The sequence below is a fragment of the Callorhinus ursinus genome, unplaced genomic scaffold (genome assembly GCF_003265705.2).
Source record: "Callorhinus ursinus isolate GAN/ISIS: 27379988/994484 unplaced genomic scaffold, GSC_fseal_2.0 scaffold26, whole genome shotgun sequence".
Lineage (NCBI taxonomy): Eukaryota > Metazoa > Chordata > Mammalia > Carnivora > Otariidae > Callorhinus > Callorhinus ursinus.
Genome location: NW_027397088.1, coordinates 3589815 through 3616830, shown reverse-complemented (window position 1 = coordinate 3616830; position 27016 = coordinate 3589815). Strand labels below are relative to the sequence as shown.

Below are 27016 nucleotides of genomic sequence, written 5' to 3'. Positions count from 1 at the left end.
TTCCTGAGATTAAGAATTCCTCATATCAGTGAGATCATATGATACATGTCTTTCTCTGATTGACTTATTTCACTCATCATAACACCCTCCAGTTCCATCCATGTCGTTGCAAATGGCAAGATCTCATTCCTTTTGATGGCTGCATAATATTCCATTGTGTATATATACCACATTAAAGATTGATTTCTGCAATTGAGTTTCTTACCATGTCTTGTGGGAAATTCAGAGGCATGTAAACTGGGTAACAGAAAGCTGAAGTTGTGGGTAATTAAAACACAAGACTCAATATGTGTTCCTGAATGGATCAATAGGAACCTAGAGCTGTGGTTTTCAGCATGTGCCCTACTGTGGCATGCATGGAGGATGATGGTTGCTATCCTAGACTTGTGTATGTAGTTGTGTGCAGGGCTGTGCATAGTGCAGCGGACTGGCCACAGGTCCAGCCTATCCGTCCCATTCAAGAAAACATACCTGGAGGGGCGCCTGGGTGCCTCAGTCGTTTAAATGTCTGCCTTCGGCTCAGGTCATGATCTCAGGGTTATGGGATCAAGTCCCGCATCGGGCTCCCTGCTCAGCAGGGAGCCTGATCTCCCTCTGCCTCTGCCCCTCCCCCTGCTTGTGCTCTCTCTCTCTCTCTCTCTGTGTCTATCAAATAAATAAATAAAATCTTTAAAAAAACACACCTGGAGATGAGTTAGTGTAAGATACAGTATTATGAAAGTCAACTTACCACTCTGATTTGGAAAATAAAAGGCTTACAGATTTCCACACCTCGGACATTATTAGTAACAAATTATTTGTGATGCTGCAAGATATCAGCTGTGATACTGCAGTACTATAAAATACTCAGCCCTTTGTCCCTTGATCTCATCGTGTTCAACATTTTAAACACTAACTTTAAAAAATATTAAAAAGTGTGCTTTGAATCTCCTAAGGAACCACATGGCTTGCGAGCTTCTACCACCACCAAAACTGAAAGTAGCCTGCAAGAGGGAGGCATCCTTCAACCCTGGAATTGGCTTTCATTGCCAGAAAACCTATAGATGAAGGAAGCTTTAAACCAATATTTAAAAGTTTATTTTTAAGAAGGTACTTTTGATAACTATATTTAAAGAGTTGTTTTCCTATAAGTCTTGCTCCAAATGGACTTTTATTAAATAATGACAGAAATGTCAACATGATCATTTATTATTTAGGTAAATATTTTAAAAAAATTATTTCTTATTTTAATGGAATATATGTTCAAGTATGGAAGATTTTATTTCACCTCTGTCAAATCTTAGCATGTCCTCAACACACACTGATAAAGTTTGGTGAATGAAACCCTAGTTCACCAAATCTGAAAGAGCAGTCTTGAATGTGGCAACAGAATTCACTTTCCACTAAGATGAACTTTGCAAATTCAAGGGATAGCACCCTAGCAAGCTAACCCTAGGGTTATTGTTCCCAACCCTTGACTGCACATTAGAATCACATAGGTTGCCAGAGAAAATATGCAAGACATCAGTTAAAATAGAATTTCAGATAAACAATGAGTGATTTTTTTTAGTCTAAGAATATTATATGGACTATAGTTATGCTAAAAAAGGTATTTGTTTTTTTTTAATTTTTTTGTTTTGGCATTTTTTAAAAGATTTTATTTATTTATTTGAGAGAGAGAGAGAGCACAGAGGAAGAGTGAGAGGGAGAAGCAGACTCCCTGCTGAGCAGAGAGCCCGATGCGGGGCTCTGTCCCAGTACTCTGAGATCATGACCTGAGCTGAAGGCAGATGCCTAACCAATTGAGCCACCCAGGTGCCCCAAAGGTATTTGTTTTCTATCTGAAATTTAAATTTAACTGGGCATCCTATGCTTTCATTTGCTAAATATGACAACTACCAACCTTGAGAAAAATACCAAAGTGTGGGCTCCACTCCAGAGTTTCAGTACAATCGGTCTAGAATGAAGACTCCAGGATTGGTAGTTTTCAAAGACTTTTCAGATGATTCTATCACGCAGCTATGGGTGGAGGGTCACTGCCCTATAATGCATGTTTTGACTTTGAACCTTGTTCCATGACTTCCAAGTGTAAGTTTAACCTCCTTTTCAACGTATCTTATGCCTTATTTGCTGTGGCTCCACAGGCTTGGTGTAAAGTAAGAACCGCTAGGCAGCCTTAACCTCTCTGCCATTCCTTAGATAGGGGAGCTTTTATTTTAGGAATTTCTCTCTATTCAAATATTTGGGAAATGAAATGTCTCTGTGCAGATACTGGGCTCCTTTTGGTATCTCAAACCACTGTATGAAGCTTAAGCTGATCCCGGCCTCAACATAGTTCACAAATGTGTAGGTCACCCTTGTGGGTTCCCTGAATTTTCATAATGAGCCTCCTACACCTGAGTCCCTCCACCAAAATACTCCATCTCCCGAGGATGTGTCAGATATTAGGATTAGGCTCTGCCAGTCCCTGTTTAAATCTTTGGTGGTGTGTGCAAGAGCTGAGTCTAGACCTCAAACCTAGAGGCTGAAGCTGTATCATTAGACCTGAACTCAGTACCCAAGACCTTAATAACCATGGGCAGACCTTTCAAAATTTAGTCTTCTTGATTGGAATTCACGGCAATGTTTCTCTGGATTCCCATTTGTTCTGCTGTGTTCACTTGTTGGATTCCTGTTGCCATTCACGTGCTCAAACACTGGAGCCTGCCATGGCCTTGGATTCTAAGGTGGGTGAACTTATTTTGTGAACTATGCCCAATGGGAGGATGGAAGGTTCTAGTGTAAGGCCCAGATCTGGCCCTGTCTTGCACTGAGTGGGACCCCATGCTTCACTAGAAGATTAACAAATAGGACACAAGTATCATTGCACTATTGACAGAAATTGGAATAACAGGAAGGCAAGCCAATGTGGGGTATAAAGTGTTGAGTTTTGTTTTAGATATTCAGAGTTCAAAATTCTTATAGCATGTTCAGATATTAAGATCTAGTAATCATTGGGATTATGGGAATAAAGATAATTTTGAGATCATTCATATAGAGTTGAGTTGAAAGGATTGGTGATTCTCCAAGAGGAATAAATCTTAGCTCGGTGTTCAAAGATGTCAAATGTACGAGTAGATGAAAACACCGATAGAGTGTTATGATGACCAGAGTAGGAAGAAATGTCACACGGTTATCAGTTTCTGATTATGCATGAGTAATGAGTACCACTAATGGGATAAGTTCTAAGTGGAAGAAACCAAGGGATCTTCTAAGAGAACAGTAACCATCAGAAATCTGATAGGTACATGGCTTACCAAGAGATGTTAAAGTTTTAAGATATTTTTAAAAGTGCCATATGAGAGTTGCTCATTTAGAAAGAAACCAGATAGTGTTTTCAGGGTTATGTGCTAGGTTGGAAAATATACTGAGGTGTTGAAGCCAGAAGGTGAACCCAGGCCTTCCTATAATATAAAGACTTCAGCACTGAGGGAACCATGGAAGGAGGAAACAAGAACTTGTAGGTGTGAGTTGGAGTACAAAGTCACAAGCCAAAAGATTAAGTGGACTGGAACATATAGTCCTGGGTATAAACAAAACAACAACCCTGGTGAGAAGCTGAGAGCTGCCAGAATCCCTAAGTGTGTTAGGAGTAGCCAATTTACTCGTGGACTCCCTAAGGCTAATGAGACTAATGGCTTAAATCAAAGCAAATATATTTTTTGAGATTGGAGAATTCCTTCTGTTTTGTTAGCAGAGGACATGGAAAGGTGAGCCATGATTTTTTTTCCCACAGCCAAAATTTATGACAATGAAACCTACATTGTATGGCAAGTTTGTGAAGTAGAACTTTGATAAGTAGGGGTCAACTTTTTCATATCCTCTGAAAAATGATCCACAAAACCATTGAAGGAGAATGTACCAAAATATAATGCTTAAAGGCAAATTTTTTAAAAATGGAGTTTTCATCAAAGAATATAAATCATAAGCACACACTTCTATTATTTCTCAGCACAAGTATGCAAGTATATTTATATACTCACTGTCAACTTTTTCAGGTTCTAGTTTGGAGCTAGCGTTCTTTGATTAGAACTTGAACTTAGAAAGGGAACTTATTTTAACATTATTAGTTATTAAAATGAAACATTATTTAGATATTACGTTGGGGTTAATTCTATCAAAATTCTTATTTTTAAATTTTAATAATGATATTAGATCATCTGGGGGAAAGGTTATGTACAGTCTGCAGACATTAATTTGGTTAAATCAGTATCAATGGAGGCAATATTTAATAAAAATATGGATGATCATGAAATGTATATGAATGGTATGCTATTTCATTAAAATATATATCCACATTATATAAATAAGCTAGCCTTAGTTATTTAATCACTTGAAAAAAATACAGATTTTAGGATTTTGATTTGAGGATTTTTTGCAGCTGGAGTCTCCATTTTATTGAATGTGGATTTTCATAGGAGTTGTAATTCTCATCTGGTTAATTTTCTTTAAAATTCTAAAGAAAAACTGCATTTGACTTTGACATTTATTGTAACAACTTTTAGTAGAGAAAATGTTGCAGTGATTCTAATTATAAGTAGAATCCATAAAATATACTTAACACTATTATAACATCTACCTGGAACTTACTTATTTTTAAATAACACTACTCTATTAGATAGGAAAAGTTGGTGCCAATATGAGTAATTTTGTGGGAGTGAAGAGAAAATGAACAACAGCAAAGTAATAGCATGTGAAGAGCTTTTCATGTTCTGAGTTGACCGATATTGCTAGTAAGTTATATAATTGTGTAAGTGTATTCCACCAGTAATGAGGTCAGTTTGAAAAATATATTGCTTATAACTGAATTAAATCAAAATGAAACATTTTACAGTGATTGTTAAATGCCAAATTGAACTGATCTCATTAAATGTGAAATTCAAGTATATTTAGACTATGGCCTAAATTTTAATACATGAACATAATGAGATATGACCAGAATAGTTGGAAAAAGTTACTTATATATTTTTTTCTTTTAGCAGTTTCTCGTTTCACAGTTTAGATTTATTTTCTGGAATTTGGTGAGATAGCTTGGCATGCGAGTATGAAGTATGTAGTCCCTTTCAGTAAATGGAGGAAGAACACACATATATTGGCCTATGCTGTCTTCTACAAGTATTTTGCTCATGATAGTTACTTAAGGCTGTTAGCTTTGAGTGTAAGTCAGTGTTCACAAAGAAGAGAAAGTTCATTAAGCACTCTGAGAGGCGCAGCTGCATGTAGTAAACACAGATGGAGCACACTTTTACTGAGGTTCCTAAATGAAAACAGACTTTAATCCTGTTCCTGGAATACCCACAATTGAACTTTCCATCAGTGATTGTGCATTTCTGCTGCAGAGACCAGATGTCACCTCATCATAGGCGTGTATTTATGTCTTGCTATCTGGGTGTAGTCTAGCATAGTCTCCAGGAGGGTAGAAGCCCAAGTCTGCAATTGTTTTTTGCTTCCAATGGAAACACACGGCATGCATGATAGTGCTCTTCTCTTACCTCACAGAGTTCCAAGTGGGGCTCTTCACAAGCCAAGGAAAGTAAGCCAGCCGCTCCCCATTCTCAGGGGATGTCTAACCTAAGACTAAAGATTCTCTTCAGATAGTTACTGCATGTGCTAATAGAGTTTTCTTAATCCTATCCATCATTATGTCTTATTTGAGAAGGATCTGTTTTTCCTCCAAACAAAAATAGGCACTTTAAAGCTTACTTGACCTAACTATGTACTTCCCACAATAGTACCCCATAACCAAAACATATTTTAAGGCTTAGGCTTATGCCAATACCTAACATAATCTATAGCTCCCTACTTCTTTTAAACATCATAGAAAACTGATATATAATAACAAATAAAATGCCGAGAACTATGTGTACAATCAAAAACTGTATTGTGGTGGGTGGATTTTTAATGAGAGGAAATAAAGATCGAGACTGTATGCCACAATGTCCTATTATGTTTTTAAGGATAAAGGTGTTGTGGGAAAAATCACCAGTAATATCAACAGCCTTCCTCTTAGCAGGAACATTTTAAGCATTATTAAAATCTCCTATAATTAGGTGAAATTGGGTAGAATCTCATTTCTCATCTCCAGTTGCTGATTGGGCTACATGCTGTGAATCTTTTCAAAGAGAAAGGTAAGTGATTCAGCCAGCAAAATCTAGTTTATTTGGGAATAGCAGAGGAATTGCAATTCAGGACAGGCAAACTATGGCAAACCATAGGCAGGTCCAGAGAACAAAGGAGGGAAGTGTCTGTTTATAGAGAAAAGGAGGAATTCGGAGGGGTTGTTTTGGATAAAAGTTCATTGGAGAAAAAGGAATTTGAAGTGGTGGTAGATTCTCATTGGTTGCAGGCATTGGAAGTGGTGGTGGCCATTCATTGGCTGCAGGTAATGCAGCTTCCCCTCAGCAGGGGAGAGGAATTCTTCCTTTCTCTTGCTGGATTTTGCAAGCTGTGACAGGTGCCATGAGCATGAGAACTGCCCCCTTCGTGGTCTCCTGGCTCCAATTTTGTGTTAGGTTTCCTTAACACATTTTCACATTTCCCCCTTTTGATAGAGATCTTTCTTCAAAAACATTGCTGATCGAGAATTGGATCATTTATTCCTTATTAGAATCGTTTTTGTCCCTGGGTGCCAGGAAGGACATTTTCTGGGTGTCATGTCCCATGCCGGAGGGAAAGTACACAGATTGGAAAACACTGAGGCCACATCTGGATAACAAGCAAGGGTGGGGAGGGAGAGCTTCCAGGCATTTCCCACCTGGTCTATATCTTATCAAGGTTGTAAGTGTTGAAGATCATCTTGAAGCATTGAGTCAGCATCACCCTATTGGGTATGTTGTTTTTATAAAGGTTCAACAGGCAACAGGCACAAAGATTTAAAAATGTTTACACAAAATAAGATGAGCGGCAGAATAATGACCCCAGCTTGTATTATAGCGCTAAACCAGGAGCCCAAACCAGCTAGAGATCAAAGGACCATAGATCATCAGGCGGAACTTTTTCTGGCCAATGTGTTTGTTCCCCAAATACTATGTAATTGGGTTTTTACTCCTCTGGAGGAATTTATCCTTGTGAATAGGCACAATTTGTTGCATTGGGATTTATGATGGGGAGAAGTCAAAGTAAGGTACAGGAAAACCTGGTTGTTGAGGTTTGACTCAGTGAGAAATATCTGGAGGGGTGCAAGTATAATTAGGGGTCACATTGGAGATGAAGGGAAAATTTGCTATTGGGAAGGCTAAAAGGTCATGTCTGTCACAGCTAGATCGAGGTTTCTGATGACAGGGCCAACAATCAGAAAGGCTTCTTCCTTTTGCAATGGATTGGGAAATGTAAGCAAGGGTATTCTTTCTCCAGGACAGAGAAGGAGAAACAAAGTGAGAAAAAGCAGAAAGGAGAGAATATACAGGCCTGATCCTGTCATCTTGGGAAAGCTGTCTGCTTCAGTTCCTAAAAATCTTTAATTTGAGGTCACCAGTTGGTGTCCAGGTCCAGTCAGGGCTTGGGGCCCTCTTTAGATGAGACACATTGATCCAGGAGTCAACTCCTTACAGTGTGGTGACACAAGGATTGGTTAGTAACACTTGATAAGGGCCTTTCCAGCAGGGTTGAAAAGCATCTTTTTGGAGATATCCTTTCCAATTAGCAAAATTCCTAGGTTACAGAGTGTGGTCTTTGATGTCTTTGTCTCCCAGAAGTGTGCTATGAAAAGGTTGCTCTACTAGAGTATGATTATTTTCAAGGGCTGTAATTAGACCTTTGTAACAGTAATGTATATCTCCTTTATAATGTGTGGGTCAGGAGACGGAGAAGCTAGATGTGTGAGACGCCAGTAATTTTCTCAAAGGATGAGGGTTTAAGAGTTCTAAGGGGATGGATCTGAGATTTAGAAGGGCCAATGGCAATACTTCTGGTCAAGGGATTTGGAAGGTTTCCATAAATTTTTCCAATTGAGTTCAGTTCCTTTGACTATCCTTGAAGACTGAGGATGATAAACACAGTGAAATGCTATCCAGCTGACCAAATGGCACAGACATGTCATAATATTTGACCAATAGAATGGGTTCTTCAGTTGTCATGGAGCTCAAGAGGAGTTCTCCAGGTAGGCATGGTTTTATTCCAATAGGATTTTACCTACTGAAGGATAGTAGCTTGTCTACATGGAAAGGCTTTGGCCCAGTGGGAAAACATACAAATCATTACCAGGACATATTTGATCCCATGACGTGGGGGTAGCTGATAAGGTCCATTTGCCAAAATTTGAATGGCCCATTAGGCAATTTAAAGTGCCCAGGAACAGTGTGGACACGTTTCCCTGGATTGTATTTTAGGCAGGTAGGGAAAGCAAGGTAGGTACTTTTTGCAATCTTGTTGATATTTCTCCTCCAGTATTGACTTATAAACATCATTTTATCTATAGACCAATGGTATAACGCATGTACAGTGGTCAATAGTGGGAACTTTAGAATTTCTGGTAGGACTAGGTTTATGCTTGGTCCAAACCAGAGTTTTCTCTTCTTATCATACTAACAACCATTTGATTGCCAATATTGTTTTATTGTTTGGTGTCTGTAGTTAATTTCTCCAAATTATCATCTGGAAGCAAGTTCCTTTGGACCATGACAGAGATTTGACTTCTAGACCCTTTGAGGGCAGCATTTTTAAATGGAAATGTCAGTAAGATGATTTCCTTTGGCTTCCAGAAAGTCAAGCTTATAATGTCCCAGGATTTTAATAAGAGCAGATAAGAGTATGGCATCCAGTAATTCCTGAAAGTAAGGGCTGCTTTTAATTTTATCTCCACTGGAAGTAAGGAAACCACATTGTTTCCCTAACATTCCAAAATTGCAAGCCACTCCAAAGTCATATATCCTGTTGGTGTAAATGTTGGCAGTTTCAGCTTTGGCTAGAATATGGGCCCATGTGTGCTTATAGCTCCTTGTTAGGCTGAAGAAGCCAAAGGCAAGGGTGCTACCTTGCTTGCTTCAAAAGGAGTTAATATTGAATATCCACCACAATATCAAACCTCAGTGAACAATGAAAACTTACTATTATCCAAAGGAGTTTCCTTTAAGTCATCACAGGGATCAGAAGGGGATCTGTTAGTATTAAGAAGTTGTGAGTGGTTTCATTGGTAGAGGAGGGGAGACGAGTAGCAGGGTTAAGGTTGTTATAGCAAGCAAAAATAGTGTAAGGGGCAGTTCACAGTAGAATTTCATAGGAAGTGAGATGGCTTATTGAAAGATGCTGAGTGTGATGAGAGCTAAGAGGAGCTTTGGCAGCACAGAAGGGGTTCAAGGGGATCCCAAGACTATTTCCTCAGTGGCCTTTACAAAAAAAGCAGTAAGTAGGAGGTAGAGCTCTGAGGCATGGGGGTAGAGGGTATCCCCAGGCTGTGGGATCTAGTTGTTGCAGGATCCTATTGGTGGGTGGTAATCCCCAAGATTTTGTTTGAGTATCCCAAGGGCATTCCCTTCCTTTTTGTATGCAAAAAGGAAGAAAGGGAGCTGATAATTCGGATGTTCAAAGGCAAGGGGCCTTATTAAACCATGACATTGAAAAGTCATGTCATCTGGATCTTCCTAGATGATAGGGTCAGGTTTAATAGTTTTTAACAAGGTATATAAAGGTGGGGTCATAAGGAGAATTTTAGGATACAGTTGTAATAATAGTCTGCCAATTCAAGAAAACCTCACAGTTGACATTTGGTTTGGGGCTTTGGGAATTTCAGGATGCCATGAAAACTGTCTCGATCCCAATGTAGTCCTTGTTCTGAGATTAGAAGTCCTAAATATTGAACTTGAGTTTGAACAAATTGTAATATTTCCTTAGAGATGTTATACCCTTTTTTGGCTAGGAGTTTTAGCACATGGATGCTATCTTCTTGTGAGGAGGCTTGGAAAGGGAAGCAAAGAAGTAAGTCATCCATATATTGTATTATTGTGGAGCCTCCAGAGAAGTTGATATCATCTGGGCCAGCCTTTAATGTTTGTGAGCTTTCTGTGAAACCCTGGCATTACTCTCCTGTAGCTTTGCTGTCCTTCCCAAGTAAAAGCAAGAAGATATTGACTACCTCTATCTACTGGGATACTAAAGAAAACACTACATAAATTGATCATGAAAAAAATTTGCTCTCAGTAGTACTGGAGGTAAATAAAGTGGAGGTTGGGAATAATAGAATGGTGGGGGATGACAATATTGTTTATGGCTTGGAAGTCCTGGACAAGCCATTTGGTTTCTTCACAGGTAAAATAGGAATGTCGCAGGGACTGATACAAGGGATGAGGGGGCCCTGGCCCTTACTGTTTTACTATTGGCTTAATGCCTTGAAGGGCCTCTTTATTTACAGGTATTGATTAATTATAGGCAGAGGTTTTGGGGGATCTATTTGGATCTTAATAGGAGGTGCACTGTGGATTCTGCCAATATCAGTTTAGAATTTACCCAAGAGGGTGATCCAACAGGGACAAATGATTAGTGTCCTTGGAGTTAGCTCTAGGGGCCATCAGAAACATAGCAAATAAAAGATGTTGAGGGTCATGAGATTTACCTACTTGGCTATTTTGGTTGCTGTTGTGAAATTCTAGAATTATTTCCCCTTTTCAGGAGAAAGAACTTCCAGCATGATATTTTTCTAGGAAATCTTGGCCCAATAAATCAATAGGGGTAGAGGAACTAAGGAGAAAAGTGTGGGTATCTCTTAGAGGGCCTAAGCAGAAGGGTATCATTAGGCATAGGAACCTGTTGAGCTTAATTAGAGACCTTCACTCTTTGAACTGTTTAGGACTCTGAGGCAGGGGCTGTTTATTGGAAGTGGTGTTGAGCACTAGAGTGTTCCTCCAGTGTCAATCAGGACACAGAGAGATTCATTTCCAGTTGGACAGTGGTTTCTTCAAGCGCATTCCAAGTACAGAGAACAAAGGAGGAAAGTGTCTTTTTACAGAGGAGAGGAGGAAGTGGGAAGGGGTTGTTTTGAACAGAATTTCATTGGCAGGAAATGAGAGTTCATAGTGGTGGTGGCTTCTCATTGGCTGTAGGTAATGGAAGTAGAGGGCCCTCTTATTGGCTTCAGGTGAGGGCAGTTGCCAGGGTGAGAGGAAATCTTCCTTCTTCTTGCTGGACTAAGCAAGCTGCAATGAGTGATGTGTGTGTGACCGCCCTCGTGGCTTGGCTTCCAGCCTCCAATTTTGAGTTAGCGTTCCTTAACCTATTTCACAATGCTTTTTAAGATCTCTCCAGATTCAAAATGGATTTTATAATTTAGTAAGTTTTCTCATTCTTTGTCTTGTTTTGAACCCTTACAATATTGTGGGCTTTTGGGAGTACATTGTGTGGTTGAGAATACAAAAGTTAAGCATCTAAATCACTGGATTGTGAGGCAAACTCCTCCCATTTTCTTAATTTCCTTCTAAAACCTCATTTAAATTTGTGATGTTAAATCTAAGGGGATTTTTCAGATTCCTTCCTGTTCTGCCATAAACCAACATGGAAAATAAATAGCTGGTTTCCACAACAACAACAAAAAAGGCTACCTTTTGCTTTGTTTTGCCTTTGTCTATTGAAATAACAATCTCTAGCCTTTGAGAATAAGAACGTTGTTCCTCTCTGAATCAGCAAATGAGAAGCAGGTTCACTGCCACAGCTGCCTAAGTCCATGAATTTGGAAAGGAACCTGAGTGGCATGTTTTATAAACCCAGCCCCACCTCACTGGTTACTACCTCTGAGCAGTGCTTTAGAAGACACAGTAGAAGAATTCTGAAGAACTCAGGGACTACTCCCATCTTCTCCTTGCAGCAAGGGGCAAATCAGAAACATTGTTGATAAAATCTCCAAGAGAACTCCTTCCCTGTTGACAGGGCCTAATGTGGTTGAAGCAAAGCCCTCACCTGCTGAGAAATGGAGACCTAAATAAATAGCACAAACCAAACAAGCATGACTTTTTTCTATGATCTGGCATAAAGACACTTTTACTTAGGCCTCACTTAGGTAAATCATCCCCACAAAGAGATGTCAACAGGCAAGATCCTTGGAAAAGCACCGAGCAGCAATTTCTTGCTGGCGTGGAAAGCTTCAGAGTGTGCTCTGTAACCGTGCCAAGCTTTATTCTCATCCTGTGGCATCACAGAACTCAAGCGCTAAAGGGACGCTGGAGTAATGGGTATGATGTCTGATTTAATCACCATTAGAAATATGGTAGAGGGCTCCGGCAGGAAAATGCAGAGCCATTTATTCAGCACCTATTTTAATGGTGAGTTAGGTGCTATCCAAAGAAGTGTAATCCAACATTTCAGAGGAAATAGGTACTGTTTGCTCTTGTCTTCTGGCAAAATTAAGTTCCACAATGATAACAAGGTGAAATGTGGCAATAACAATATCTATTCTCTTCTCATTTCTATCATCGAAAGTATCCATTAAGCATCTCTTGGGGCACTGGTTGGCTCAGTCAGTGGAGCATACAACTCTTGATCTCGGGGTTGTGAGTTTGAGCCCCAAGTTGGGTGTAGAGATGACTTAAAAATAATAAAATCTTTAAAAAATATATCCATTAAGTGTCTCTCTGTGCTAATGTGTTATAACACATTAAAAATGTTATGGTTGATGTAGTTACATGAATAATATATCTTAAATACATGCATTAAGCAAATGAATGTTTGTAGCACATGTTCTGATTTTTATTAAGTATAAGACATTTGTTAAGAAGGTGGTCAAGTGATAAATTAGGTCAATAACCCACACTGAAGATGGAGTCTCAGATGTGAATTGGTGACACAAGCCTTTAAATTCTTGCAAAGGTCTGAGAAGGCTACGAGCTTTCTCCTAGAGGTTCAGGCCAACAAATTTCTCTACATGAAAGTGGGAACTTCTAGGTGCCACAGGAGCCTAAGGGCGAGACAGCAAAGCCTGATACTGGGGAGGATATAATAAAGGACATGCTATGGCACCTCTTCTGGAAATTTTATACAGTTGGTTGAGATGCTCAGCTCAGTAAATATTGCCCAGCATCAGCCCCCACCGCTACTTTCTAATCAATCAGTGTTATCTGCCATATACCGAGTGAGATGCTAGAGATACCAAGATGTCCAGGCAGAGCCAGGCATGCAAACAAATAATGCCAACATAGTATGATAAGTACACGATGGATGTATTGTCAATAAAGGTGGAAGAAAGACTGACTCCTCTTTTGGTAGAAGGATGTGGGACTAGAGTGTCTCAAGGAAGAATTAACAAAAGGAAACTTCTTGAGGTAGGGTCTTAAATAATGAATAAGAATTTCATACATTATCTGGAAGTATGATCCCTGGAGCACTTAAAACAGAACCACTTCCAAAGCTTATGAAAAATGTTCTTGAGCTCCAGCCCAGACCTACTGATTAAGAATCTCTGGGGCAGGAGATTTATAAACTTTGGACCACTGTTCCAAGGTCTAAGGTGGGCAAAGTTATTGCTGATAGAAACTCTCCTACCTCCTCTTTACTCATCAGTCACTGCTTTCTCCTTGAGTGTCAAGGCACACTTTCCAATTCCTACTAATAATTAACTTTCAGGAACAGCACAGATACTATTAAAAGCTTTTATTCCAATATTAAAGATTGCACGGCCATGAGCCTACTCTTCTGACCAGGTGCACTAATACTCATGTTTGCTGATGCAGAACTGAATATCATAGGCGGGAGTCCACAGTCACTTACCTTTCAGAACAGACTGCACTGGATGGGGACCTAGAGGTCCCAGCCATGCCAGATATTGACCCTCAAGTTATTGGGTCTTATGAGGGTTCGGAAGGTGATTAGGTCAGGAGCTGGGTGGGAGGTCTCAGGACATCCACTATTTACCAACCAGAATAGAAGTACTTCCCTATTTTAATAACTGGTACAATACCAGGGTACCAACTGCATATTTTCCTGTATTTACCTAATAAAACAAAAAAATGAGATAAGAACACGAAGAGTTCAGTAAGGTATTCAGAATGTTCTCCATAAATTGAGACTTTAAGTACATCTTAGGAGTGAAAGCACAGACAACTAAATGGTATCAGAGTTTATGTACTGTCTGTGTACTTCAAAATTTTTGTTTCATAAGAACTGGGCTAAATACAATTACTTTTGTTCCTTTTAAGGGGTTGATAATCACCTTTACAGCAACCAAGTTATAGCACTTAAATTAATAATCCTAACTTTATTTGCATTTTGGAAGTGATCAGAATATATTCCTGATTCTCTAGAGTTTACCATTGGCACAGTTTCCCTGTACCTGTCTTACTTCAGGTTGTTGTAACAACATACCATAGACTGGGTGGCTTACACAGCAATTCCTTTCTCACAATTCTGGAGGCTGGAAGGCTGAGATCAGGGTGCCAGCTTGGTCTGGTTCTGATGAGAACGCTTTTCTTGTCTTGCAGACAGTTGCATTATCTCTGTATCCTCCCGTGACAGAGAGATAGAGGAAGGCCCTGGTCTCAGGTCTTATACCTAAAGACGCTAATTTCACCATAGAGACTCTACCCTCATGACATCATCTATACCTAATTATCACTTCAAGGCCCCACCTTCTAATATTGGGGGTTAGGGCTTCAGTATATGAATTTTGGCAGCACACAAACATTCAGCGCATAGCAGAAATTTTACATCTTAATGTTGCTTTTCTGTGAGACCTGTTTGGTAGAGACCCCAGAGATTAGTGGAAAATTCTAGGTACATGACATCAGGTCTTGCGTACCCTTCTGAGTCCTTGCTAGGACTCCTTGGGTCAGTGTCAAAATTCTGGACATTCTTCAAAGCTCACTGATCTTCCACACAGTTCTGGACTTCCACCGGCCACTGCCCTCAAGGGCAGCCGACATCCAGACCAGTGGAGCATTTGTTGGCTCCTTCCAGCTTTCTCCACAGTCCTCTCTCTAAGCTTAACCAAGTGTGACAATGGCTCTTTGTGGATGGAGGCCAGATTCAAATAAATACAAGCAGCCATGACAGATATTTTGTGAAATATTTCTTTGCACCAAGTCATTATGGATATTATCTGGGTCAATGCTTCCCACATTGTAATGTGCATGGAAATCACCTGGGGAATGGTTAAAGCGCAGATTCCGATTGGATAAGCAGAGGGAGGGGCTGACAGTCTCCACTTCCAACAAGCTCTTGGGTTGCTGTTGTCCACGGACCTACTCTGAGTAGAAGGGACTAGAAGATGAAAGGTTTGGGGATCGTCATGACTGATTATTTCTACTTACTGAGTTTGGATTACATATTCCAAATTCAGAGACTTTTTAAGAGCTTTGCAGCTTCTCAATGATTTTCAGAGATAGCTTTTTAAAGCTACTTTGTAGTGTGCTTGCAAAGTTTGCTGTGCAGGGCAAGATATGGAAAGGCCAAGCATGAGGAGGTTAGATATTTTGCTCAGGGATTGTAAGTTCAGATCTCTGACTCTCCCTGATGCTCCGTGGGACCACACCTCACCTCACCTGAGGAAACACTGAAGAAAAACAGACTCCACTTCCACGAGCCAGCCTGTGGGAAGAGGCTGGGACACAACGCGGACTGCTTCTCAGAGCAGGAGACGGGAGATGGAGTGATAAAAGTGAACTGAAAATAAAAAATTAAAAAGCACACTGAGAACACTCTGTGAAATGAATGCTTGTAAAACTGTCTGCAGCAGGAAGAAACAGAAGAGTTTTATTAGGTGATGAAAAAACACTGTATACTTCATGTGAAAACATTCCAAGTTTGGGTCTTGTGTAGTATAACAGAAGAATCTTACTAAGTAAGACTCAGTTTAACCAAATGAACATCAAGGAGCTATAATCCCATTTGTACCTGCATTTGAAATTGGTTATTCTCTCCTCTCTCTGTCTCTGTCTCTGTCTCTCACATACATACACACTGTTGTACTTTCTTAGTAATCTTGCTGCACAGTTTTTGAAGTGCTCAGGTGCTTGCTTTTCTGGTGGCAGAATCCCAAGAAGGCAGAGCATGCCACCATTCATGGTTTTCAGATATGCTTTTGTGTAAAGGGCTATAAATAATGCTACACCCTATGAAGTGGTGTTTCTTCACTCAACCTGAGTCTTCCCCTCTTCTGCTCACCTCCATTTTGGTGGAGGAACTGAATCACTTTCAGTTAACTAAGCTTTGACCAGAAAGCAAGGCAGAGGATTTCAGGTGTGATTGGAAATGCTGGCTTTTTTATTGATGCCCCTGAGATCATTTTTGGAGGGGAGGTTTTGTGGTCTCCGGGGAAGTCTACCTGAGGCTCATTTGCACACACGTGTCCCTGGGTGGCCGGCAAGGAAGAGGCAGGGGTGTGCTGGATAATCCATCCTGGAGAGGATCAAAGACCCTTGCTGGTGGGTGAGAGGAACTGGGCATTAGGAGAAACACCACACCTTCAGTGTTACTACTATCATTCAAAACTGTGGCACAGCAGCCTGGGTGGTAAGAAGGACTCAAGGAAAAAAAACACACAACAACAAAACAACCCAGAGTGAGGGGAGCTGAGCAGACAGACAGTGGCTCCCAACCCTTGCAGTACCTTGGAGTTATTGGTGTGTGTGTGTGTGTGTGTGTGTGTGTGTATGTGTGTGTGTGTATGGTTGTGGGGTGGGGGGAGGGGATGATATTAGAAAAACCAATAGTGTGCAGACCCCCCCCTTTAGGGGTGGAACCCATGCATCAAATATTTTCAAACATCCTGCCCCCCACCCCTGGTTTTGACCTTGTTAGAACAAAGGAGGGTGGGCCTGGAAGGTGGGGGATAGCATGTGTGGCCAACCAAAGTCACATGGGTAGTTTGAGTGGGAAAAATGAGTAGTTACTGGTCAGAGGGCTCAGCATTTTCTGTGTGGGGAGGGCAGGAGAAGTGATGATGAGAAGGAAATACAAAAATATGAATCCATAGAAGATGTCTGGGGGAAGCTTATCCGTTGGACATAAGATGAGGAAAAAACACAATCTATATGATCAAAGTACCAGATGTGACTAAATATTTAGGTGAAGATTCTTAACTTGTCCTAACTGCTTCTTCTAAAATCAACAAAGGCAGCCTGGATAGAAGAATGGAAGCGAGCCAATGTTTTTAATGACCTGTAGCTCTCATCCACAGCCTGGCCTGGCCCTTGGGCTGGCGGGGCAGATATTAGGGGTCTGCCATCCCCTGACCCGTTGGTCTTCATCCACTACCTCGGAACTAAACACATGGCCTGCGTGGGCCTGGCCATAGCAAGGAGGTTATTAGAATAAGAAAACCTGAAAGTGTATTTAAAGTAAGAAAAGTCTGGGTGCCTGGGTGGCTCAGATGGTTAAGCGTCTGCCTTCGGCTCAGGTCATGATCCCAGGGTCCTGGGATCGAGTCCCGCATCGGGCTCCTTGTTAAGCAGGGAGTCTGCTTCTCCCTCTCCCTCTGCCTTTCCCCCTGCTTCTTCTCTCTCTGTCTCTCCCGCAAATGAATAAATAAAAATCTTTAAAAAAAATAAAAAAATAAAAAAAATAAAGTAAGAAAAGTCTGTAAGAAAGTAAAATAAGATAAAATAAGAAAAGTCTGTAGTCAATAAGGAATAACCTGATATAGTGCATTTGACCAGTGCTGTTCCTTATTTAGTCTTTTCCTGCTAGAAGAGACAGTTAAATGTGATAGCACACTCTTTTTTTTAAAAATAGTTCTGCTCAATACATCTTAAAATCGAATAAAAGTAAAATTATCATGTATCTTTACTTGACAGATGGTCCAATTAGACTTTCTTGGACCAGCCTTTAATTTCAGGCCTTTTTAAAATATATATATATATATATATCCTTGAGGAATTCTTACTTGCTTTCTGAATGAAGCACTGTCCATGTAACAAAGGATGCATCAAAAGGCTTTAAGTCTCCTGGCAGGGTTATTTTCTCAGGTGACTGTTTGATTATCCTTGATGTTCTTCTCAGCAGCACGGGAGGGTCTGCTTACTGAGTCCTGAGGCCACGGTGAACACTCTCCCTTCCTGGATTCGGTCAGTCAGATCCTGTCCTGCCTTATTCCTTTCCAGTCCCCATGGACCATGAAACAGGTTATGCTTTGTGAACATTCTTTTTATCAGCCGGGGACTTTTGGGAGTCTTCTTATTTAAGGCAAGAATTTGAGTGTGCCCTGAAGATGAAAAGAAATAGATTTACTTTACAAATGATTTCTCAAATTATCTTCTACACTCAAGCAAGGAAATGTAGTTGGGATATTCTGAAAATTTCTCTTTTTGTATTTCTTTTAGGCTCTGTTTTTTTCTCTCTCCCTCCTGATGAGCCCAATCAAAGTTTAACAAGATCATTATAAATTGTTATCATTTTGTTTTTGTATTTCTAGGCATTAGGTTAAAATTGCCAAAAAGTGTTCCTCTTGGTGTCTCCGCAGCAGTGATATGACAAGCCCTCAGCTCAGGGGATGCAGTTAGTATAGTCATGTTCCATCGTGATGGTAAGAAAACAGTTTTCTGTAGCAACCATAATCCCCAAATGCAGGGCTGTAGATATCACTCACCATCAGTTAAGTGATGCAAAGGATATGAGCATCAGCGACAGGGATGCATTTCGGATGGTGCTGGGGGAGTCAGGCTTTTCAGTGACACAGCCTGATTAAAGAATATTGTCAATTATTGTATGGTTTCACTCATATGTGGAACAAAGAGGAATAATGCAGAGGGCCACAGGGGAAGGGAGGGAAAAATGAATGGGAAGAAATAAGAGAGGGAGACAAACCATGAGAAACTCTAGATGTTGGGAACCAAACTGAGGGCTACAGCAGGGAGGGGGTGGAGGGATGGGGTAACTGGGTGAAGAGTATTAAGGAGGGTGCTTGTGGTGATGTGCACTGGGTGTTATACGCAACTAATGAATCGTTGAACACCACATCAAAAACTAATGATGTACTTACTATATGCTGGCTAATTGAACATAAAAAAAGTAAAAATAAATAAATTATATATATACATATTCATATATTCTAAAAAATGAAAAGGACTATTGTCAGAATGAGGGCACCAGTCCTGCAGGCACTTCTTTTCTTTACTGCACAGGGGTTCACCGAGCATATTGAGCATGTGGTGCTGGGGAACCATAGGTGAAGAGAAGGGTCCTTATCCCGGTATGGGGACAGGCATGTCAGGTGACCATACAATACCCAGAAGACGATCACTGCGTTGTGGGCGCCCAGAGGAAGCAGTAGCTATTTTGCCTTTCTGTTCTTTAAAAGTTTAAATGCACTTTAGGATGGGTTTTTAAAGTTGATTTTTTATTGCATGGAAATGAAGAGGGATGAGGCAAAGTCGTTCAGTGGAACTAATTTGCCTTTTGGTTGCTCTACCATGTTGAAGAGAAGTAGAGTTTTAGTGTAGTACTGGGACAGGCTTGTGGTTTGCGGTGGGAGTGAGCTCCGCACCAGGTAGGTGGGCACACGCTTCTGGATGGATGTTGCCTTTCTGCTCAGCTCTTGTTTCTATGGCAGTCAGTGAAACTGCATGGAGACCAGAGTATAAAGTACATACAAATGGTCTAAATTGTCAAAATAGTCATTAAGCAATGAATCTTGACCTCTTAAAAGCAGTTTGCAAGACATGAGCTGATTGTTCAAATTATGTGCTTGTCCTTGAACCTGCTGATTAGAATGTTTCTTCTCCAAAGCACATAATTCAGAAAATCAGAATGTAAGAAATGGTGTTATTTGGAGGAACGGTCTCCAAATTATTTTGATTTTGCGCTGCGATCAGTAAAATGCATTTAGGTAAATCCCAATATGTTTATTCAGAAATTATGCACATTGATAAATAATACATTTTTTATAAATAAATATTTTTATAAATATTTTTTATAAAAAATTTATTTTTATAAATAAATTTAGTATATTACAGATACTTATAAATTATATATCTGTCCAATTTTATTCATACATGTTTTAAACATATATAAAATATAAATTTTAAAAGAATGGAAAACAGATAGAAATGAGTTCTAACATTTCCTTTACACAACCTGAAGACTACTTTAGATACACTCAGGGCACATACTCCCCACTTGGGACACCAGTCTAGAAAACTGTACAGAGTAGAGAGAACAGAACTTGTTTTAAATACTTGGGCATTTGGGTCTCCTTTCTTCTGTATGTCATTCTAAATGCATCGATGGATTATTATAAAAGCAATGAGTAATTGGTCACAGAAGGAATCCATAGGCAAATACAGAAGTATTTATTAAGTGAAGGAATAATGAATGAATTTGAATGAAATGAAACCCTCATGTTCAACTCGGTCATCAGTGTGAATTTAGCAAAGGAACATAGTCTCTGACATGATTTGTATCTATTAACAGAGGGTGATAGTAATCCTTATAGGAACATCATGCGTAACAGTCCTGTCATGTCCTCTCTCATAGGTAGAAAATATGTTCAGTTTTGGACAAGATATATCTACAGACTTGTGCTTATTATTTTAGGAACTTCTACAGATAACATGGAAACACAAAGTAAAAGCTCTTCATACTGAAGTTGCTGTCCAGAAACAGGAAAGGAGAGATACAGCTTCTGTTTTTTGGAAACTCAGTTCAAAGTTCCTCTAGATGTCAGTATTACATAGAGAAATGAAAATACAATAGCCTGCGGCAATGAATAAAGACCTCCTTACATTATTTAAGTGGTAAAACATATGTGATATATAATTGACAAAGAAAAAAACCAGCCTCATTTGGAAGTTGGTTTCTTATATTCCTCAGAATCAACAGCTTCTCCTGTTGGTCAACTCCAGCTGCTCTTCCCAAAGAATGTTAGCACAACTCCTGGACCTTTGCCACCAACACCTGGATGACCTTAGAGGCAAATGCTCATCAATTTGGCACTCTATGGAGTCTTACCACCAAATTCTCAATTTTACCTATTTTGATGAACTGAAATTGATTAAAACATAACAGTTTTCATTATCAAGTCCACCAATGTATACGTTATCCAGAATAAATCCAGAAGCACACTGTCTGTCCACCAGGAGTTTTCATTTCAAAAGAGAAACACTGAAAGACAAAATTATACAATATCTTAAACACAATTTGTTAAACTATCTTATCTGGCTAATTTGACTTATTTTCAAAATTGGACTTAAATTCTCTCTCTCTTGCCTTTCTTCCATGTTAATGCTAGTTGTTTGGTAAATATTTATTTCTTCACTCTACTAATGCGTTTCCATTTTATACCCTTCTCTCTTAATCTTCCTTCTTATCTCCCGTGGTACTGACTGTGCCATAGATATTCAATAAATACTAACAACATACCTTGCCTGTAATCTTCTATTTTTTCTCTAAGTGACAGTACGATGTAGTAGTTAAGAGCACAGAATGAAGGAGACAGCTGACTAAGAATCCTGGCTCAACCATTTCTGAACTGTATAATGCTTGGAAATTACCTGATTTCATTATAAAGTGTGGCTAACAGTATCTATCCCAAAGGTTGCTATGAGGATCAACTGAGTTAATAACATGCTTAGAAATGTGCCTGGTATGTAGACAGTGCTTAGTGTATATTAGCCATCATCATCATTGACATCATCCCCACCACCACCATCACCCTCATCATCATCACCACCACCACCACCACCATCACCCTCATCATCATCACCACCACCATCATCATCACCATTACCATCACCACCACCACCATCATCATCACATTCATCACCACCATCATCACTATATCCTAGTCACTGGGCTAAGTGCCAGAGATTCAAAGATGAATCAGTCTTTCTGCCCAAGGCTAGTGGGAAATTAACAGGAAAAAACGTTTAAGAGTGTTGTCAGTGATGCTGGGGTGGGTGCACATGCTGTGGGCAGAGGAGAGAGCAGCTGGATTTGCCTGAGGAAGTTGAAGAACATTTGTATTGCTCTTTCACCTAGAAGAGGAATTTACAAACTCTGAGGCTATGATGTCTAATTTTGGTTTTCTACAGATTTACTAAACATACCTTTGTGTTTCAATGTCTCTATCTGAAAAATGGAAATGCTCTGAACCTATGAGACTGCCCCTTGGATTATTTAAAAGTACATTAGCATTCTGTCTTGATGCCCCTGAGCTGCACTTATGTGGCGTTTCATGCTTGCAAATCACCCTAAGGCAAATTTCGCTCTCTTTCCAAAGGAAAGAAACTGACTCTTTGGACATCCATACAATTTCATTAATTTATAATGCACAACTTCAGAATTTGTGATAACTTGGGTGGATTGGGCTAATGTTTACTTTTTATGTGGTATTTAAGAAAAGTTGGCTAAGCAAATTCAGAGAAGCCAAATTGTGAGAAGGATGTTTATCTGCCTAGGAAAATGGTCATCTGCTTTAAGCCATGTGAAAACTCATTCAGAAAAGCTTACTTTAGTCTCCTGCTTTCTGGTTTACAAAACCTATTCATATAGATCCTCTCATTTTCATCTGATTAATATGTGAACCATATCAAGACAATATGAACAGAGGTCAGAGGTGACATATACATTATCAATATCTTTTAATCTATTCATGAAGATGGGCCTTCTTTTACAAATAATGCCAGAGTTTAACAGAATTTCCTTTAGAGTAGTGAGTTCATTTGTTTTCAAATGTTGTAGTCTATACAGTTTCATTAATTCAGACTGTCCTGCCCTCTCACTTGCTATTAATTTTAGTGGTTTTTTTTTTTTTTCATTTTTGAATCATGTAATACAGTAGTTTTCAATCTGGGATGATTTTGCCCCCTGGGGGACACTTAACAATTTCTGGAGGCATTTTGGATGTTACAAAAATTCTAGAATGCTCATGACATTTTCCACAATAAAGAATTATCCACCCCATGCGTCAGTAGTCCTGAGGTTGAAAAACCCTGATGTAATTAATAAGTAACTTCAGTTATTCAATTGTGTATCCACAGGCTGAGGAGAAGTCATGGTCACACCCTGGTCTGAAGGAAACAGCGCCTGTCAAAGGCAAAAGGACACCGGCCCTCACAGGTAGCATCTTTAGAAGACTAGATATTTATGCATAAAGAAAGCTGTGATGTAAAAGTCCTGTTGCCATTGTTCTTATTCAGAAGGAGTTACATGTTCATAAAGCGCTGTGTTGGGAGAAGTGCTGTTTGAATATCTTTATTTGATTGGCTTTGGGTCCTACTAGTTACAAACTAGAAACTCTTTGGGAACCGAAATGTCAGTCAGTTGGTCATGTTCACGTCTACTTTGCTTTTCAAAATCTTGTATCTTCTGATAAAGAGAAACCTGAATAGAAATGCCATTATGTGAAGCCGAAATTATACTGATCACATGCGTCCTCCATTAAAATATTTTGTGGCTTTTAGAGAGATCTTCCCAGAAGAACCTGCCCTCTTCTGAGAAAAAAAAGGTTAATAAACTCAATGAGAAAAATTCTGAGAAGACCAATGCCTCTCTAGTTCAGAGAAGTTTTGCCACATTTCATACAGAAAGACCACAAGACGAAGTAGAAGATTTTGCTCTAAGAACTTCCATAGAGCCAAGAGAAAATATACACACAAGAGACATTTTGAGTACACAGAGACTGAACAGACAAGAAAGTAATAGTTCTGGAGATGATAAGCAAGCCACTGTGGATAAAAATGGATGTCCAGTGTTCGAAGGAGAGAAAAATGGGCTTCGTTCTAAAGAAGATACTAGTGAAAGTGAACTTGAGACAAAAGGAGGACCAGCAATTGCAAATGAAACAGTGTTGAACAAGTGTTCAAATAAAAAGCAGTGTGTTGATAAAACAAATGGTGATCCATTCTGTGAAAGGTAGGCTTTAAAGCCTTGCACGCCTACAATTGATGTTTTTGGTAGACCTATGAGCCATTGCGATTTAAGGCCATACCAAAAGGAAAAGTGAAGTGAGTTTTTAAAGCAACGGTTTAGAAACCAGTTTCCCAGCTGGTGTGGGTTTTTCTTGGCCCTGTTCTCTTGCCATTACTTTTTCTTCTTGCCTGTGACATTTTCAGGCATTTTTACTGTTTTCTTCTGTCAACTGATAAAGATAATGATTATTATCAATCAGTAATTTTAAAAGATTAAGTATGAAGTTCTTGTTTTTAGCAAAATAAAGCACATGCTTCCTAAGATCAAGAACTGAATAATGAGATCAGATTTATTTGTAAGTTAAGAAACTAATTCTTAAATTATGCATGATAAATTGGCTATTTTCCTAAGGTATTATGAGGATTGAGTAAGAAGTAGATTATTGAAGGACTCTTCCTCAACCGCAAAGTTTCACATATAAATTCAGGTAATGATGTAGCCAACCACAATCAATTACTCTGTGTTGTGATGGGCCACAGACTCTATCTGGAACAGAGTATCCAAATATCTGTGTGTTTTTACGGAATTAAGATATAATTTTTATTTCATTTATTAATAATGTATTTGAAACCCAATCATGGAGAAGTCTAATTTTTAAAGAATTAAACATAAAGGCTAATGTTTATTAAGAAAGTCCATCATTGCAAAGATCTGCTTAGTAAGGTGAGGAGCTGTTAAAAAACTGAAATTAGTTCAAGTCTTTGACTGATAAAGGTTTACTCTCCCTGCTGTTAATATTCAGAGAGATGATTGCTTCCTTTAGTATACTTTAATTTAGTAATCTCTCTCTTCTATAAGAAAAGGAAGTGAAAAACTGAAGATCAAATTAGCTAGGTATCATAAGATGACTGCTTTTGTAAAGGGTCAGTGGAATAACTTGGGGTCACAATGAGGTCATCAGGGAGAGTCCCTGGGATCCTGTTATCTACACCTGTTCTTGTGCTGCTTCGTTTGATGGGGAAGCATACTGCTCCATTTCATCCCAAATGCTGAAACAGCCAACTCCATCATGAAGCTTCACCAAAGTACCATGTTCAGGAAGCGTTAGTGCTAAGACTTTTGATCATCTCAAAGTTATCTCCTTGAAATGTTGAGACCTGCAGGTGGATTTTTTTTTCCAGGTGTATCAGCAATGTAAAAGCCATTTCCACAACCCGAATCCTGGAAAACCCAGCGCTAGTGCCCACTTTCCAGAATGCTGAGCAAGCAGAACACACTGGCAGCAGCAAGCGGAGGGTGACGGAGGAGTGCTTCACCAAAGAGGACAGCAAAAAGAGCAGAATAGATGTAGCGAGTCCAGGTGAAGAACACACATTTAGAACACAGGAAACCAGACAAGCCCAGGGGGGCTTACAAGGCAAACCCTTGGCGTCTGCTGGAACTAAGACCTCCAGACAGCAAGATCTGGTGGCCCCATTGGGTAGGAAATGGTTTTTGTTTCAGCCTTTTAAAGCTTCTTAACCTTTTCCAGCAAGCATTTCCGACTAAATTTCACTTAGCCTAACAGCCTGAAGGAGACAGAATGCCATACTGATGCTATTTGTGTATGTAATTCAATCACTTTTTTTTTTTTTTTTGGTCTGAAGAGATGAATGCCACCAAGAGAATTCTTTCATGACTTCTTTCGTTTTCAACATATTTATGGTGTGAGAGATGAATGTCTATATCAAATCAGATTCCCGGAGACTTCTATTATCTAAAAATATTAACATTTGGCAGAGTGCCTAGCACAAGATAAGTGCTCCAGAATTACATGTTGAATACATTTAAAGTTCTGAAAGCAAAGTTATTATCTACTCACCTCCCCTTGTATCCTTGTATGCATGTAAGAAGCTGCATGCAATAGATGCTTAAATATGGAATAAATGGGGAAATGAATAGGCTCATGGAAAGCAAACCATGGAAAAATAAAAAGAATGCTGGAAGAATATTACTGAGTTTGGGTTTTAGAACCAATCATGAGGTGGACTAGAGTTAAAACACTTAGACCGGAGGGTGGGAAGTGGGAGAAATTTGAGAGCTGTAGAATATGTCCTTAGCCAGTTTTACTGGTTTTATTTCCAGCCAGGAAAAATTCATCTTTCTGCCTTAAAAGTGTCTTAAATAAAGGCTAAAATATTTTGCAAAGTAATATAGAATAATAGCAAACATTTCAATGACATGAAGTAACTCTTCATCTTTCTTTGCTTTAATTAAAATAATGGACCTTATCAGTGGTGCTTTTTTTTTTTTAATGGATCAAACACTTTCTTATCTTAGAACTTAAATGGTTTCGGGCTTGGGAGAATTATCTGTATGGACTGTTTGGGGGTTGGAGATTTTCAACTATTGTGACATTTCTAAAAGTTGTCCTGAATATGGTATAAACCACAGTTACATGGTCCTGACATTCTTTCTGAAAGATGTCAGGTGTCATCTTCATGAATTACAGACCATAATACGAAATAGAAACATATATTCCCTGGATCACTAGGAATAAAATAGATGGCCCATTTTGTTTTATTCTGAGGCCCAGTCTGGTGCCAGAAAGAGGTCTGACTGCTTCCTCTCACCATCTAGATGATGTCTCGGCTCCTCCTGCCCCGTTTAATCACCGTATCGTGACAGCCAAACAAACAGCCATCAACAGCTTTTATACCGTGAGCAGAACGGAAATTTTAGGAGGGTAAGTAATGCTCAATTTTAACACGCTTTCCACAAAAGAAGAGCATTTTCAAAGAGGCAGATCCTGAGGATTGCATAAATGTTTGCCAGTCTTGACCCGAGAACCAGAAACATCATAAACAAACATTTTAAGAGATTTTAAGCATTTCTGAAAATCGCTACTGATGTCAGAAAGGTTGATGTGGTGACAGTGACTGAAGTCCACGTTTATTATCGGCTTTGCTTCCCATGTTGTAATGTCTGAAAGTGGGAGAAGCTCCAGTGAGTCATCAGAAGGTTTAGAAGCTGTCCAAAACTTGAAAATGGAGACACAAAATGTAGGAATGAGTGAACAACATTGAGTATTTCTTGTGGCATGTGTTAAATCTTTTTTTATCATTGTTGTTGGTTTTCCATTTATGTTGTTACTGTATTAATTACTATTATCCATTTTGAGTGATTGCTTCCGTCCCTGAAGAATTTTTTTGAAGGACGTCTAAATGCACACTCTCTCCCTGAAGAAGGAAGAGTACAG

At 39.4% G+C, this 27016-nt stretch overlaps 1 protein-coding gene across 1 annotated transcript in view; it reads left to right on the top strand.

Annotated features, from left to right (window-relative positions):
- The window catches only part of MYLK4 (myosin light chain kinase family member 4), a 75161-nt gene that overhangs the window by 29422 nt on the left and 18723 nt on the right, over positions 1-27016 (top strand). The window contains exons 2-3 of the mRNA XM_025890864.2: positions 22908-22986; positions 26398-26503. Of these exons, the coding sequence (XP_025746649.2) occupies positions 22908-22986; positions 26398-26503 (185 nt within the window). The remainder of the gene's footprint in view (positions 1-22907; positions 22987-26397; positions 26504-27016) is intronic.